This window comes from Cavia porcellus, unplaced genomic scaffold, assembly GCF_034190915.1.
Source record: "Cavia porcellus strain 051 isolate PalLab524CR breed Dunkin Hartley unplaced genomic scaffold, mCavPor4.1 scaffold_4, whole genome shotgun sequence".
NCBI classification, from domain to species: Eukaryota; Metazoa; Chordata; class Mammalia; order Rodentia; family Caviidae; genus Cavia; species Cavia porcellus.
Window position 1 is genome coordinate 105,569,696 of NW_026947487.1, and position 12,683 is coordinate 105,582,378.

Sequence of the window (12,683 nt, forward strand, 5' to 3'; positions counted from 1 at the left end):
GTAGGTCCCTTGGCTTACCGTTGACAGTGACCGTTGCCTCGTTTCTCTCCTGTTTCTGGGCCTCATAGTTGGCTGCTGACCCAGACCCCAATGTGAAAAGTGGATCTGAGCTCCTAGACCGCCTTTTAAAGGTATTTATCCTCTGACCCCACTTCTACTTTTAGAAGCTCTTTCTCCTGTCTTTTCATCTTAGAGATTCTATCGTTGGGGGTATTCTTCCTAATTTAAGTTTTTAAGTTGTTATACACTAAAGTTTACTGTTTGGTGTACATCTCTGTGACAAATGTCTAGAGCTGCACCATCCCCATAGATGCCCTCATGCAGAGCAAAGGAGTTCACCCCGCACACCACCCTTCCAGTGACAGTTCTCAGTCCAGGGACTGGGTTTTGCCATCCGACTAGCTCTGTTGGCCTTGATTCCTGCTCTCAGTTGATGCTTTCTGCCTGTCCTTTGGCTTGTGACAGGATGGATTTTCCAGGGTATTGTCCCACCTAGCTCAGGCTTGTCCATTTCCCGACTTAGTTTCCTGGCCCCTGGAGCCATCCCAGAGCCAAAACTTAGCAGATCGGGCAGTCCTCGCTCTGGCTGCCAGCAGCTCACCTCCATCTGCTCCCCAGGACATTGTGACGGAGAGCAACAAGTTCGACCTGGTGGGCTTCATCCCCTTGTTGCGGGAGAGAATTTACTCCAACAACCAGTACGCACGGCAGTTCATCATCTCCTGGGTAAGGTCCTGCCCTGCCAGGGCTTCTCCAGCCCCAGAGGCTCTCTGGTGGAGGCACACTACTCCTGGGCACATCTTGGGCGGTTCTTTCTGCTGCGAGAGGCTTCCCCATTATCTTCTAGTGCCCACTGGCTGCTGACAGTCCTGAAACACCTGATCCACCTTTGTCCCTAAAGCCCATCCAGTCCCTTCCTAAAGGGATACAGTGAACGTGATCACTGCAGGGACCCTCCCCATGGACATCAGCAGTGCTGTGACACCACTTACACAGGGACCCCTTCCCTGCCAGGGCCTTAGGGGAGTGGTACGGAGAGGAAGCCCTAGGCCTGAGCTAACGCTCCCTCCCGCTGCTTCCCCTGGGTCAGATCCTGGTTCTGGAGTCCGTGCCAGACATTAACCTGCTGGATTACCTGCCTGAGATCCTGGACGGACTCTTCCAGATCCTAGGTGACAATGGCAAAGAGATTCGGAAAATGTGAGTAGAGGGAAGGATGGCCAGCCTTGAGAGCCCTGATGGTGCATGCTTACCCTGTGCCCCACCCATGCCGCATCCACAGCAGCAAAAAAGCATGAAACTCGCCCTTTTCTTCTGCTTCTATGCTTCCTGCTCCAGGAGCTGAGAGCTCCTCAGCCCTCAGCCCCAGCTCTGCATGACATCCACTCCCCAGGTGGCTGACTTAGGGCAGCAGTGGGCACTGCCTGGGGCATCCTCAGCCCCGGCTGACATGGGCTGTTTCCCACTCTGTTTCTCACTGGTAGGTGTGAGGTGGTTCTTGGAGAATTCTTGAAAGAAATTAAGAAGAACCCTTCCAGCGTGAAGTTTGCTGAGATGGCCAACATCCTGGTGATCCACTGCCAGACCACAGGTGAGTGCGAAGGCCACACTTGGGCTGCTCCCACCCCTGTCACAGCTCAGTGTCAGTGAAGGTAGGATGGTGTCCTGGTGTGACACTGGAGCCCAGAAGCAATAGAGTGATGGGCCTTGGGGAGAGAAGGAGTCCTGTGGACATGGAAGCCGTTTCCCTTGGTGGAAACTTCTCACTGCAAGCTTGCCCTCGACACTGAGAATTGGAGTGGTGCGTGGAAGATCATGTATCCATTAGCTTACTTTATCAAGCCACAGTGAAGTACAGTTGCTTTATTTAAAAAAAAAAAAAAAAAAAAAAACAGCTACCTGTCATTGGCCCTGAGTCTGTAAGTCAGCTGGATGGTTAGGTCCCCTGGTACTGCGCCTACAGTCAGCTGCAAGGTGTGGAGTTGGGTGGGCTGGGACAGCCTCGCTTGTGTCTGGCAGTTGGCTGTCTGTCCACTGGCTAGTGGGGCAGCTGGTCCAGACCTCTCATCAGCAAGGCGACTTCAGCGGGATTCCAAGAGGGACAGAAGTGGGCAAGGTCCCTTGAGACTTAGGCTAGAACCAGCACACCATCATTGTTACCACCTGATACTGGCCAGAGTGCCAAGGCCCGTCCTGATTCAAGGGCAGGAAAATAGACCCCACTCCTTTGATGAAAGGAGACGCGAAGTCGCATTGCAGAGAGGCACGGACCCAGGGAGGGTAGAGCACAGGACGCTCGCTACCTTCCAACCTGCTATCCAGACGGGACTTTGGAAGGCAGAGCACCCCAGTAAGGGAGTGTTAATGAGGCCAGAAGCAGTGAAACCCCTGTGTTCCCGCAGTCCCCTATCCCATCCTTATCTGCAGTGGGAGGGAGCTCTCCAGCTGTGTGTGCTGACCCCCTCCCCCAGATCCACTGATTCCCCTTCCAGATGACCTGATCCAGCTGACAGCCATGTGCTGGATGCGGGAGTTCATCCAGCTGGCTGGCCGGGTGATGCTGCCCTATTCCTCTGGGATCCTGACCGCTGTCCTGCCCTGCCTGGCCTACGACGACCGCAAGAAAAGTATCCTTCCCTCAGGAGAGAAGGAGCAAGGGCAGCCCCGAAGAGGGGCATGAAGTGGAGGGCTCTGGAAAGGGGGCTCCCTTCCATCCATCACTCTAGATAGTGCTCTAGGGGACAGGTGGAGCTGAACATGGACAGGGAGAGTCAGGGACACAGAATTAATGCCGACTGACCCTGGTCCTCACCTGTTACTTGCAAATGAGGAGCAGCTCTCCTGGGTGCCAGATTCTGCCTTTCTGAGCCCATACTGCTGCACCTTGGGTGGGGAGACCCTGTTGAGGGGGGAGACCACCAGGAAGGGCATCTCATGGCTACCAGAGTGGCAAGGAGACCAGGGACTCAGGTTGGACTGACATGGCTTCTGAGGAGGACTAATCCCCTGACCAGGAAGGTCAGGGGCCTCCGGTTCAGGAAGGACTCCTGCTCCTTACATCAGTGCCACAGGCATCAAGGAGGTGGCCAATGTGTGCAACCAGAGCCTGATGAAGCTGGTCACCCCTGAGGATGACGAGCCAGATGAGCTGAAGCCAGCAGTACAGAGGCAGAGCGAACCCAACCCCAAGGACTCAGTGGCAAAGCAGGCTGGGGCAGCCAGTGGTGAGTAGACTCCACTGCTCCCCCGCCCTCACAGCCTCCCTTACATATGCCACCTCATCATTCTGGCCACTGCCAGTGAAGTGGGAACTGTTACTATCCCCATGCTGCAGGCTCTGGTGGCCAATAAATAGTGGTGTTGGGATTGGAACCCAGGTGATCTTCCCCCAAACGCTTACTGCTCAAAGCCGTGAATCTCCCTCTGGGCTCAGCTACAATAAATCATGGCTTCAGAGCACGGCAGGGAACCAGGCTGTACCATTTGATTCTTGTCTGTTGCCATCCAGCCGTTCTGCTGCCTCTACCATAGGAGTCATTCTCAGGGAGAGAGGGTTAAGGAGGCTACTTCATCACCTCAGAATTCCACTGTGTCTTTAAAGAAAAAAGAAGGAAGGAAAATTGTTTTGGGGGGGGTTGTTTTTTTGTTTTTTGTTTTTTGTTTTTCCTGGTGTGGCACCAATGTGCCTATAATCTCAGCACTCAAGAGATTGAGACAGGAGGATCACAATTTTGAGACCTGCCTGGGTTACATAATGAGTTCACGGCCAGCCTGAACAACATAGCAAGACCTGTCTCAGAAAAGAAAAAGAAAACCATTTTTATCCTGACTGAAGCCTGGGGCTCATCTCTGTTAGCAGGAGTCGTGACATTTTCATATTTCTTTGGCCCCCTGTTTTGCGACTGAGAAGTCACTGATCAGCTTTCAGCTAATGTCCTGCTCTTGTGTAGAACCAGCCAGAGTAAACTGGTGCACACTCTACTCAAGTCCTAAAGGATGACAGAGTAGGGCTAGAACCTGATCCAGGGGCCCAAGAGCTGCTTGAGCCTGGTCTCCTGTTGCCCTTCACGGATCTCTCTTGAACATCAGAGCAGAATGTCAGGCTGTGGCCTCCCCTCTGGGTTTGGCTGGTGGAACTGAGCAGCATTCCTTATTGGACCTGTCTTGGGTGTCAAGTTACAGCTGTGCCAGCACCACAGCAGTGGCAAAACAGCTGGAGGCAGAGTAATACACAGCTGGAGCATTGGTGGTTCAGTGGTAGAATTCTCGCCTGCCACGCGGGAGGCCCGGGTTCGATTCCCGGCCAATGCATGCTTATTTTGGCAGCTCTAAGTGAAGAAAAACTTGGAGAGAGAAATGAATGCAGACCTTTCAAAGGGCTTTCTTAGGAAAAAACTAGAAGAATCTTAAGACTAGACATACTTTGATAGTTTGTAAACTTTTACTGCTATGTGAGTATTAGGTTTTCTCTTTGCTTTCGAATTCTTGTTTCTGAAAATTTGCAGAGTAGGGAAAACTACAAAGATCGGCCTACTAAAGACAGTCAGTATCAAAATTTGACACATTTTAAAGTTTTTAATAGATAATTAAAATCATGCCTTGTAAAGAGTTATACATCTTGCTTTTGGGGAGGTTTGATGATGGATTGTTTTGGGTTTTCATTGCTTTGTTTTGTTTTGTTTTGTTTTGTTTTGCTTTGCTTTGTTTTTTGACTTGACATGAAAGTTAGCACGTCTTCATTCAGTCACAAAGTAGAACAGTGACCACCTGGACCGAGGGAGAAAAGGGCACTGAGACTGACTGCTATCAAAGCCTGGTTTCTTTTGGGAGTGATGAAATAGTCGAATTAAGTCATGATGATGGGATGCGTGGTTTTGTGAATACATTAACAACCCCTCAAGTGTACACTTTAACATGTAAGATTGTATTCAGTGAAGTGTTACGTGAATTGTTGCCTAGTAAAGAAAAAAACGATAAACGAGTCTTGCCTCTTTCCCTGAAGTGGAGCTGACAGCCCTTCCCCACCCTGTCTGCTTATGTGGCAGCAGCCAAGCTCTCTGGGCAGGAACTAACTGCTCCATTCTGTGGGTCATGGCAGCCACTGACACAGTCTGTATGAGCTGGAGCATTGGTGGTTCAGTGGTAGAATTTTCGCCTGCCACGCGGGAGGCCCGGGTTCGATTCCCGGCCAATGCAACTTCTTTTCCCTCTTAAATAGTTTTCATAACACTCTTTAAGCAGCTGCCTACCCAGGAGAATATTACCCTAAACCAGGATACATTCAGGCACCTTGGCTCTGGATTTTACTGCCTCATAAACAGCATTTCAGCGATGAAAAGCACTCTTTATAGTAGTTCCCAGAGATGGCAACAGCTAATTTGACAGCTTCACATCAGCTGTCAACCCTGCTCAGCTTGTAACTAATCTCCAGACTTTTATCAAGATGAGAGTCCCAGCAAGCCAAGAGGCGGAGAGGATGTAGCTATCCAGTGGGCAAGCTCATCCCAGCCTCCCTCTCTCGTCCTGCTGCTCCACCTGGCTGCTCCAGCAACCTCCTGCTCTGTTAATGTGTCTCTACTGGGCTCAAGTCTGTTCCAATGCAGCTACAGTACCATAGTCTTCACGGCACACCTCTGGGCAAAGCCCTCTATGTGTGCATCTGTGCACATACACACCCACACACACACATACGCTGCAGAGCTTCTCCTTCCTAAGCACAGGCCTGCAGTCAGGGTAGCCCCTCCTCTGTGCCCACTGACCCAGCCCTCTCCACCTGCCGCAGCCTCACCTTGGCCCAGCCATTCAAGAGGAGCCATAGTGCAGGCTCCTTTCCCTGATTCTGAGTTCTTACAGCACTTCAAGTGTCCAGCCCACCCACCCTGCATCACGCCCCCTGATTGTCTCAGTTGTCACAGCAGAAATTCTGGGGTTCAGACAACATACCTGAGTCCTGGCTCTGCTCGCTTCATGTCTGTTACCTTTGGACAGCTGCTTGGCCTTTCTGAGGCTCAGGTTCCTTTTTGTTTAGGAAGGTAACAATAGTAACACAGCCTGTAGTATGATTGAGAGTTTCAGACCATTTATTTACATGTATGGCATGTGGCAGTCATCATAGGTGCTTTAGTATTGTTTCAATGTGGGGGTCCCATATAGGGTTGTGTCCTAATAATTACATCATGACTTCAAAATATCCTAAGTCAAAATTGCATTTAATATGAGCCAGTATAGTGGTACACACCTGTAATCCCAGCAATTAGGAGGCTGAGACATGAGGACTGTTGCAAATTTGAGACCAGCCTGCGCTATAAAGTAAGCTCAAAGCCAGCCTGAACTGCATGGCAAGACCCTGTATCAAAAAGACAAAAAGAAAAAAAAATGCATTTAATAAACTTAACCTACCAAATATCATAGTCTGCTTGATCTGGACCCTGCCTCTTACCAGATCAGCTGGGCCATTAGATTCTCACAGAAACTTTTTAAACCCCACTGTGCTGTGATCATGGGAGAGATCTAGGCTGCAAACCCCTTATGAGAATCTAATGCAAAAACTAACATATTTAAATTTTAAAAAATAAATCTCCCTCCTCAGTTCATGGAAAAATTGTCTTCCATGAAAATCAGACCCTGGTGTTAAGAAAGCTGGGGATCCTGACCATTTTGTGTAACTTATTGAACACTGTTCAGAAGGTATGAAACAGAATATTTGGGTGGGTATGCTTTCATATCATAAAGTTGAAAATGATTAAATTAAAGCATCTGTAAGAATGTATGTAATAAGGTACAAGTGCAGGGCTTTTACTCTAGTTATCTTATCACCAGCATCATCTATACACTAATGGGCCTCGTGGGTTCCAAGAGAGGATTCATAGAGGGTTGGGGACAGAAGTTCATGTGGCAAGTGAGGAGCAGGGCCATAAATAGGATTCCCAGTGGAAGACTGTGACCTCCGAGGCGTGCATGTAACAGAACCCATGCATCTGCAAAGGTGAGGGTGGACAGCGTTTGTCAGCACCTTCAGTGGACACTGCAGTAAGGGCCAGTCAGATCCATGTGTGCACAGACCCCAGCCTCCAGAGCTTCCTACAAGGAGCTCACGCAGATCACAGACGAGTGACTGGTGAAGCCGGGCACAGTCACTCTCGGTTGATAGACATTTGGGTTATTTCCACCACTGTTATTTCAGACCATGGGCGTTATGTGTTGGCTCTCTCCCTTTTAGCCAATACTGTATTAGACATATTAATATTTTTGCTTTGTGTTTGCGATGCACTGTAGAATTTCACCATCTGTTTCAGACTGGCTTTCCTATTCATGTAAAACACTTATATCATTACATTAGGTAGATAATGCCATAATTCATTTAACCAGCCTCCCTTATAAATCATTTAGCTGCTTCTAGTCTTATCTTAATCTTATAATCCCTACTAAAAAAGAACTGTTTTACAGAAAAATCTTATATTCATAATTACTTCCTGTGGATAAAGTCTTAAACTTTTAAGTCTCTTGATACTGCTGCCGAGTGCTTTCCAGCTCACTGAAGCCAGTTCCATCCCCACCAGCCAGAAGGGGTCCCCAGGGATAAGCAGGGTTCCAAGGAAGACTATCAGGTGGAGGAGCCCTATGCCGGGGCGTGGGGGCGCACACGGGAAGCTGTGGGGCTGGAGATGGGCAGATACAGCTGACAGACAGACTGACTTTGCTACTGTCTGGGGGTTAGGGTTGCTACTGGGCAAGGCACACAAAAAACAAGTTAAACAGCCTGGCACATACATTTCACAGCATATGTCAAGAGCCTTAAACATTTAAGAAAATCTATTTTAGGAGGTAATTAGGGTGTCGGTAAGGTTTTTCTTCTCTGAAAGCTCTTAGCTGATAAATGCTGTTGGAAAGCCCAAGTAAAGAGAAGGCTAAACCAGGTGTGGTGGCACACACCTATAATTCCAGCATTCTGGGAGGCAGAGGCAGGAGGATTGCAAGTTCAAGCCCAGCCTGAGCACAGTGATGACTTAGCAAAACTCGGTCTTGAAATAAAAGAGGTTGGGGATATAGCTCAGTGCAAAGGCCCTGGGTTCAAGCTCCAGGGGCATGATGAGTGCGGCTAAGGTATTCAGGAGAGGAATCTTCAGAGGACCTCTCACTGACAGGGTTACTCTTGAGCAAAGACCAGAGGAGGGCAGGGGTTCCATAGACAGTAAATATTCCAAGAGAGGGTGGCACCCTTGCAGCACCCCAGGGTGGAGGTGGGGAGCAGTACTTTGGGAAAGCCAAGAGATCAGTGTCCTCCTCAGAATGGCAGGAGCCCTGGAGAGGTGAATGGGCCGGTCTCATGAGGTGGGCTTGTACAGCCCTGAATGGACTCTAGCTGTCTGCTGGCGATGCAGCAGCTGCTGCGGGCTTTGAGAAGAGGAACTCATGGGCAGACTTTGTTTTCACAGACTCGCTCCGGCTACCTATGCTGTAGAGAGTCCGCTTTACTCGGGAGAGATGACGGTTTAGGGGAAGTGGCCTCTTGCTGGGTTTGCCAGTGGGGTGACTGGAAGGTGAGGTGACCGTTTACTGAGGTGGGGAGGAACAAGCAAGGAGCAGGTTTGCGGGAGACAGTTTGGAGTTAGAAGGTGCTGGGTTTCTGATGCCTCATAGACATACAAATGGTGCCTTGGGGCGAGCAGGCTGGGGTTCAGCGCCCTGGTGCAGTAAGACTGGGTGAGAATCAGAGGGAGCGGGTGTATCAGGGGGCTGAGGGCCCAGGACTAGGCTGGGGACACGTGAGGTGTGGAATGGGAGCAAAGAGCCAGCTAAAGAGAAGGGTAAAAGCAGCCGAAGGCATAGAAGGGAGTCACCCGGAGATTTTCCAGGCAGGGGAGTAGCACTGTGTTGGTGGCTGCTGACAGGTGAGGAGGGCGGGGACCAAGGGTGCTGGACTTGGCAGTGTGGTGGCATCAGTGACCAGTGACCGTAGGCAGCTTCTGTAGCCAGTGAGATAACGTGACAAGAGCATTCTGAGTGGAGGGAAGAAGAGAAGCAGAGAAATGGGGTGAGAGCTTGCTCATAGGGGAGTGCAGGCAAGAGACATTTTTCTTTCCTTTTTTTTTTTTTTTTTTTTTTTTTTTTTGGAGACAGGTTCTCACTGAACCACGGTTTGCCCTTGAACCCTGGGCTCAGGCCACCGTTCCACCTCAGCCTTCCCAGGAGCTGTGATTGCAGGTGCACACTGCTGCTCCTGGCTCAGATTTTTCCTTTTTCTTTTTAATCAGAGCAAGTGTACTCATTTCCTGTGGCTGCTGTGACAGTCCCTCAAGCCTGCTGGTTTTCTTGTAGATCTGCAGTCTGATACGGGTCGGCAGGGCTGCATTCCCTTTGGGTCCCCTCAGAAAGGACCCATTTCCCTACCCTTTCCAGTTTCTAAAGGCCACAGCTCTCCTAGGCACATGTCCCCCCAGTCCGCTGTCACAGGCAAGGTGATTCGTGTGATTTGAGTGTAGATTTTGGATCTGTTGCCTCTGGTTCAGCACTCACCAGCTGTGTGACTTCAGGCCAGTCACTTAACCCCTCCGTGTCCCTGTGTCCCTTGCTATCAGTGATGGTGAGACCTAAAGGAATTCGTGAAACACCTAGGAAGATGCCCAGCACATAGCAAGGGAAGGTGACAATCTGAGGTGTCCAAGTCCCTCTCAGCTTAGATTAATTTGAAGCACAGTTCTAGACCATACTAGTTCATCTATAAAAATCTGTGATTCTCCAAGATAAAAGTTCCTTTCATAAAAATTATAAGCTGAGCGATATGGCACGTACCTGTCATCCTAGCACTCAAGAGGCTGAGACAGGAAGATTGCTGTAAGTTCAAGGCTGTCCTTGGCCTACATCATGAGACCCTGCCTGAGAATAATAATGCATTGTCATAATGCTGTCATTATACCTTAGGAAGGAATAAAAATTAAATCCTGAAGATTACCAGATATCCATCCAGGGTCTGTACTTCCCTGTGGACTCAAGATGTCTTTCCTTCGTTTGAGTTAGGAGCAGGCTGTGCACTCTGCAGTAGATTGGTATGTCCTCAGATTGCCTTCTACTTTTAGTCTTTCCTTCCTTGAAATTCATTTCTTAAGAAACAGAAGCATTTGTCCCAAAGTTGTCTGTCCCGTTTTCCCTGTGAATAGTGCTATTCAAACAGGCTCAAGTTCAGAATTTCTCAGCAGGAATACTTGGTAAGAAGTTCTTAACCAAGACCCACAAGCAAAAGTTATAAAGCAAAAAAACCAATATATTGTATTAAAATGAAAGCCCATTATAACAACAAAAAAAAACTTTCAGAGATAACATCCAACGTCCTTTAAATCAATTGGAGAAAACCCAAGGAGAGGAGGTGAAAGTCCATGACTACGTGACAGATGTGTGTTTTAGGATGTGCCAGGAGTCACATTAAACGCCTCACGAGCGTCAGGTCACCTACTGCCATAACATGGCCATGGTGCAGGCACTGTCATTACCCCGTCATGCAGGTGTAGAATGGAAGGCAGTGAAATGACTTGGCCTAGGTCGCACAGCTAACTGGTAGGGGAGGCAGGGCCCAAAGCCGGACCGCGGGGCTGGAGAGTCCCTACTCACAGATGCTGTGTCATCTCCAGTGTTCGAGGAAGAAATTAATACAGAAGGACCTCACAAAATGTTCATGGAGCCGGGAAGCAGAGCATTGAAAGTAAAGCACAGTTTCCTTTTTACTCATCAAGTTGGCAAACCTTTGAGAGATTACTAACATCCCTGTGTGAGGCCTAGGGATGACTGCTCTTCCATTTGGAAGTGCGTGTAAATTGGTAGAATCTTCCCAGAGGGCAGCTTGGCAGGATCCAAGAAAATGCAGTGCGTCTGATCCCTGCCCTCGGCAGCCCCAATCCCCTGGGAGCCCTGCGCAGAGGGAAGCACAGGAGAGACCAGGACTGACAGTGCAGGGGCTGAATGATTGCAGCCACTTTCCTGGCACCCTGTGATGGCATCTGTAAATATGTGGGTTTCTGTGAATCCAGAGGGTGACCTCTGAAAGCCTGGATCCCTGGCACGTCCTGCTGTCCTGGGCCCTGGCCTACCAGAGGGACACCGGGCTGCGGGGACCAGCGCCTGCTCAGACGCAGCCCCTTGTCCTAGTGTTTCATCCCTTCCACCTGCACCCCACTGCCTCTGGGACTAGAAGCAGTGTGGCAGTGTGGACTTCTTCTATTTAATACAGAAGTAAAGGGCTCATGGCTATAGAGGAAGGAGGACCCTGGTTCACTCCTGGAATGGCGCTATCTGAAAACTTGATTTGTTTGGGGTTTTTAGGATATGTTTTACCTGTATAATTTAAAGCTTTGAGGGGGCCAAGGCCAATATTATTTGAGTAACAATATAAATAATCACACTTCTCATTTATAACTCACAGAATAAAGATAAAGATGCCAAAAGAAAAAGGTTGGAATTTTAAGGTTATTCCTTAAGTGGGAAGAATACATTGTGGATGCCAGATAGATCCTGTTCTGTCTAGGAGCAGTAAGTTAAATATTAGTGACAGGTTTTGAGTTGGCCACATGGAGAAAGACTTGGACAGAGCACAGGTGACAGTCCTTTCCCCGAGTCACTTTTTTATCCTTTTGTTGAGATAATTCACATGCCATACAATTCCCCCCAATTTAGATTGTACAGTTCATCGACATCTGTGTATCCATAAAACTATATAATCATTGCAGTCAACTTTAGAACATTTTCAGTGTCCTAAAAAGAATCCCCTCCCCACATTGAGCAACCTCTAATCCACTCCCTCTCTCTACACATTTGTCTGTTCAGGACCTTGCCTAGAAATAGAATCATATATTGTCTTTTGTGATGGGCTTCTTTCACTTTATATGGAGTTTTCAAAGTTCCTGCTTTGGCATGTGTGAATGCTTCATTCCTTTTTTAGTTCTGAATACTTCATTTACTATTCATTAGCTGGTAGACATTTGAGTCGTTCCACATTTTGACAACTATAGATAATGCTTCAGGCTTCTTGTGGATATGCTTTCATTTTTCTTTAGTGTATATCTAGGAGTGGAATCGCTGGTCCTATGGATGCCTTTGCGTTTAGCCTTTTGAGGAACTACTAGACCAATTCCCAAATATTCTGTACTCTTGCCAGCAGTATAAAAGGGTTCTGTTTCTCCACATACACGCCAACACTTGTTGTTTTGTTTTTGTTTTGTTTTAGCCACCTTAGTGGTATGAAGTGGCATCATTCTTTGGGAACTGGGAATTGATTCCACTCCCTGATGAGTGAGGACCTTAAGTATCCAAAAGTCATTTAACATCCATTGCCTTTCAACCAATAAACCCTTGTGAAATTTCTCAGCCATGCTCAGCACAGTGATCCCCTCCTTCGAGGCCCCCATGCCTAGAACCTTACAAGCTGTACCATTCGGAAAGTTTTGGGGAAGAGTGTGCAGGCATTGGGTCCTCGGGGCTCCAGAGCCCTGTTGCTTTTCAAGAGGCTGAATCAAGGTGTTGGGAGTTGGAGCGGAGGGTCGAGGGTTTTATAACTAGGATCTTGTTTATTCAAAAGAGCAACCAACCTTTCATGTCACCTGTTCCTGTTCCTCTTCCAGGAGGCCCTGATGGCTCTTGTGACTCGAGCTTCAGTAGCGGCATCAGTGTCTTCACTCCAGTCAGGTAAGTGATTT

At 48.6% G+C, this 12,683-nt stretch overlaps 1 protein-coding gene and 2 non-coding genes across 5 annotated transcripts in view; all 3 read left to right on the forward strand.

Moving 5' to 3' along the window:
* The window catches only part of Vac14 (VAC14 component of PIKFYVE complex), a 102,031-nt gene that overhangs the window by 15,898 nt on the left and 73,450 nt on the right, over positions 1-12,683 (forward strand). For 2 of the 3 annotated variants that reach the window (XM_063247638.1, XM_063247636.1), the window contains exons 4-10: positions 69-131; positions 619-726; positions 1,091-1,200; positions 1,485-1,591; positions 2,472-2,627; positions 3,072-3,224; positions 12,609-12,672. In XM_063247638.1, coding sequence (XP_063103708.1) covers positions 69-131; positions 619-726; positions 1,091-1,200; positions 1,485-1,591; positions 2,472-2,627; positions 3,072-3,224; positions 12,609-12,672 — 761 coding nt within the window. The remainder of the gene's footprint in view (positions 1-68; positions 132-618; positions 727-1,090; positions 1,201-1,484; positions 1,592-2,471; positions 2,628-3,071; positions 3,225-12,608; positions 12,673-12,683) is intronic. The other variant, XM_063247637.1, reaches the window with a different exon arrangement.
* On the forward strand, positions 4,241-4,311 carry Trnag-gcc (transfer RNA glycine (anticodon GCC)). Its single transcript has one exon. It is a non-coding gene; the product is annotated as a tRNA-Gly (tRNA).
* On the forward strand, positions 5,126-5,196 carry Trnag-gcc (transfer RNA glycine (anticodon GCC)). The gene has a single exon. It is a non-coding gene; the product is annotated as a tRNA-Gly (tRNA).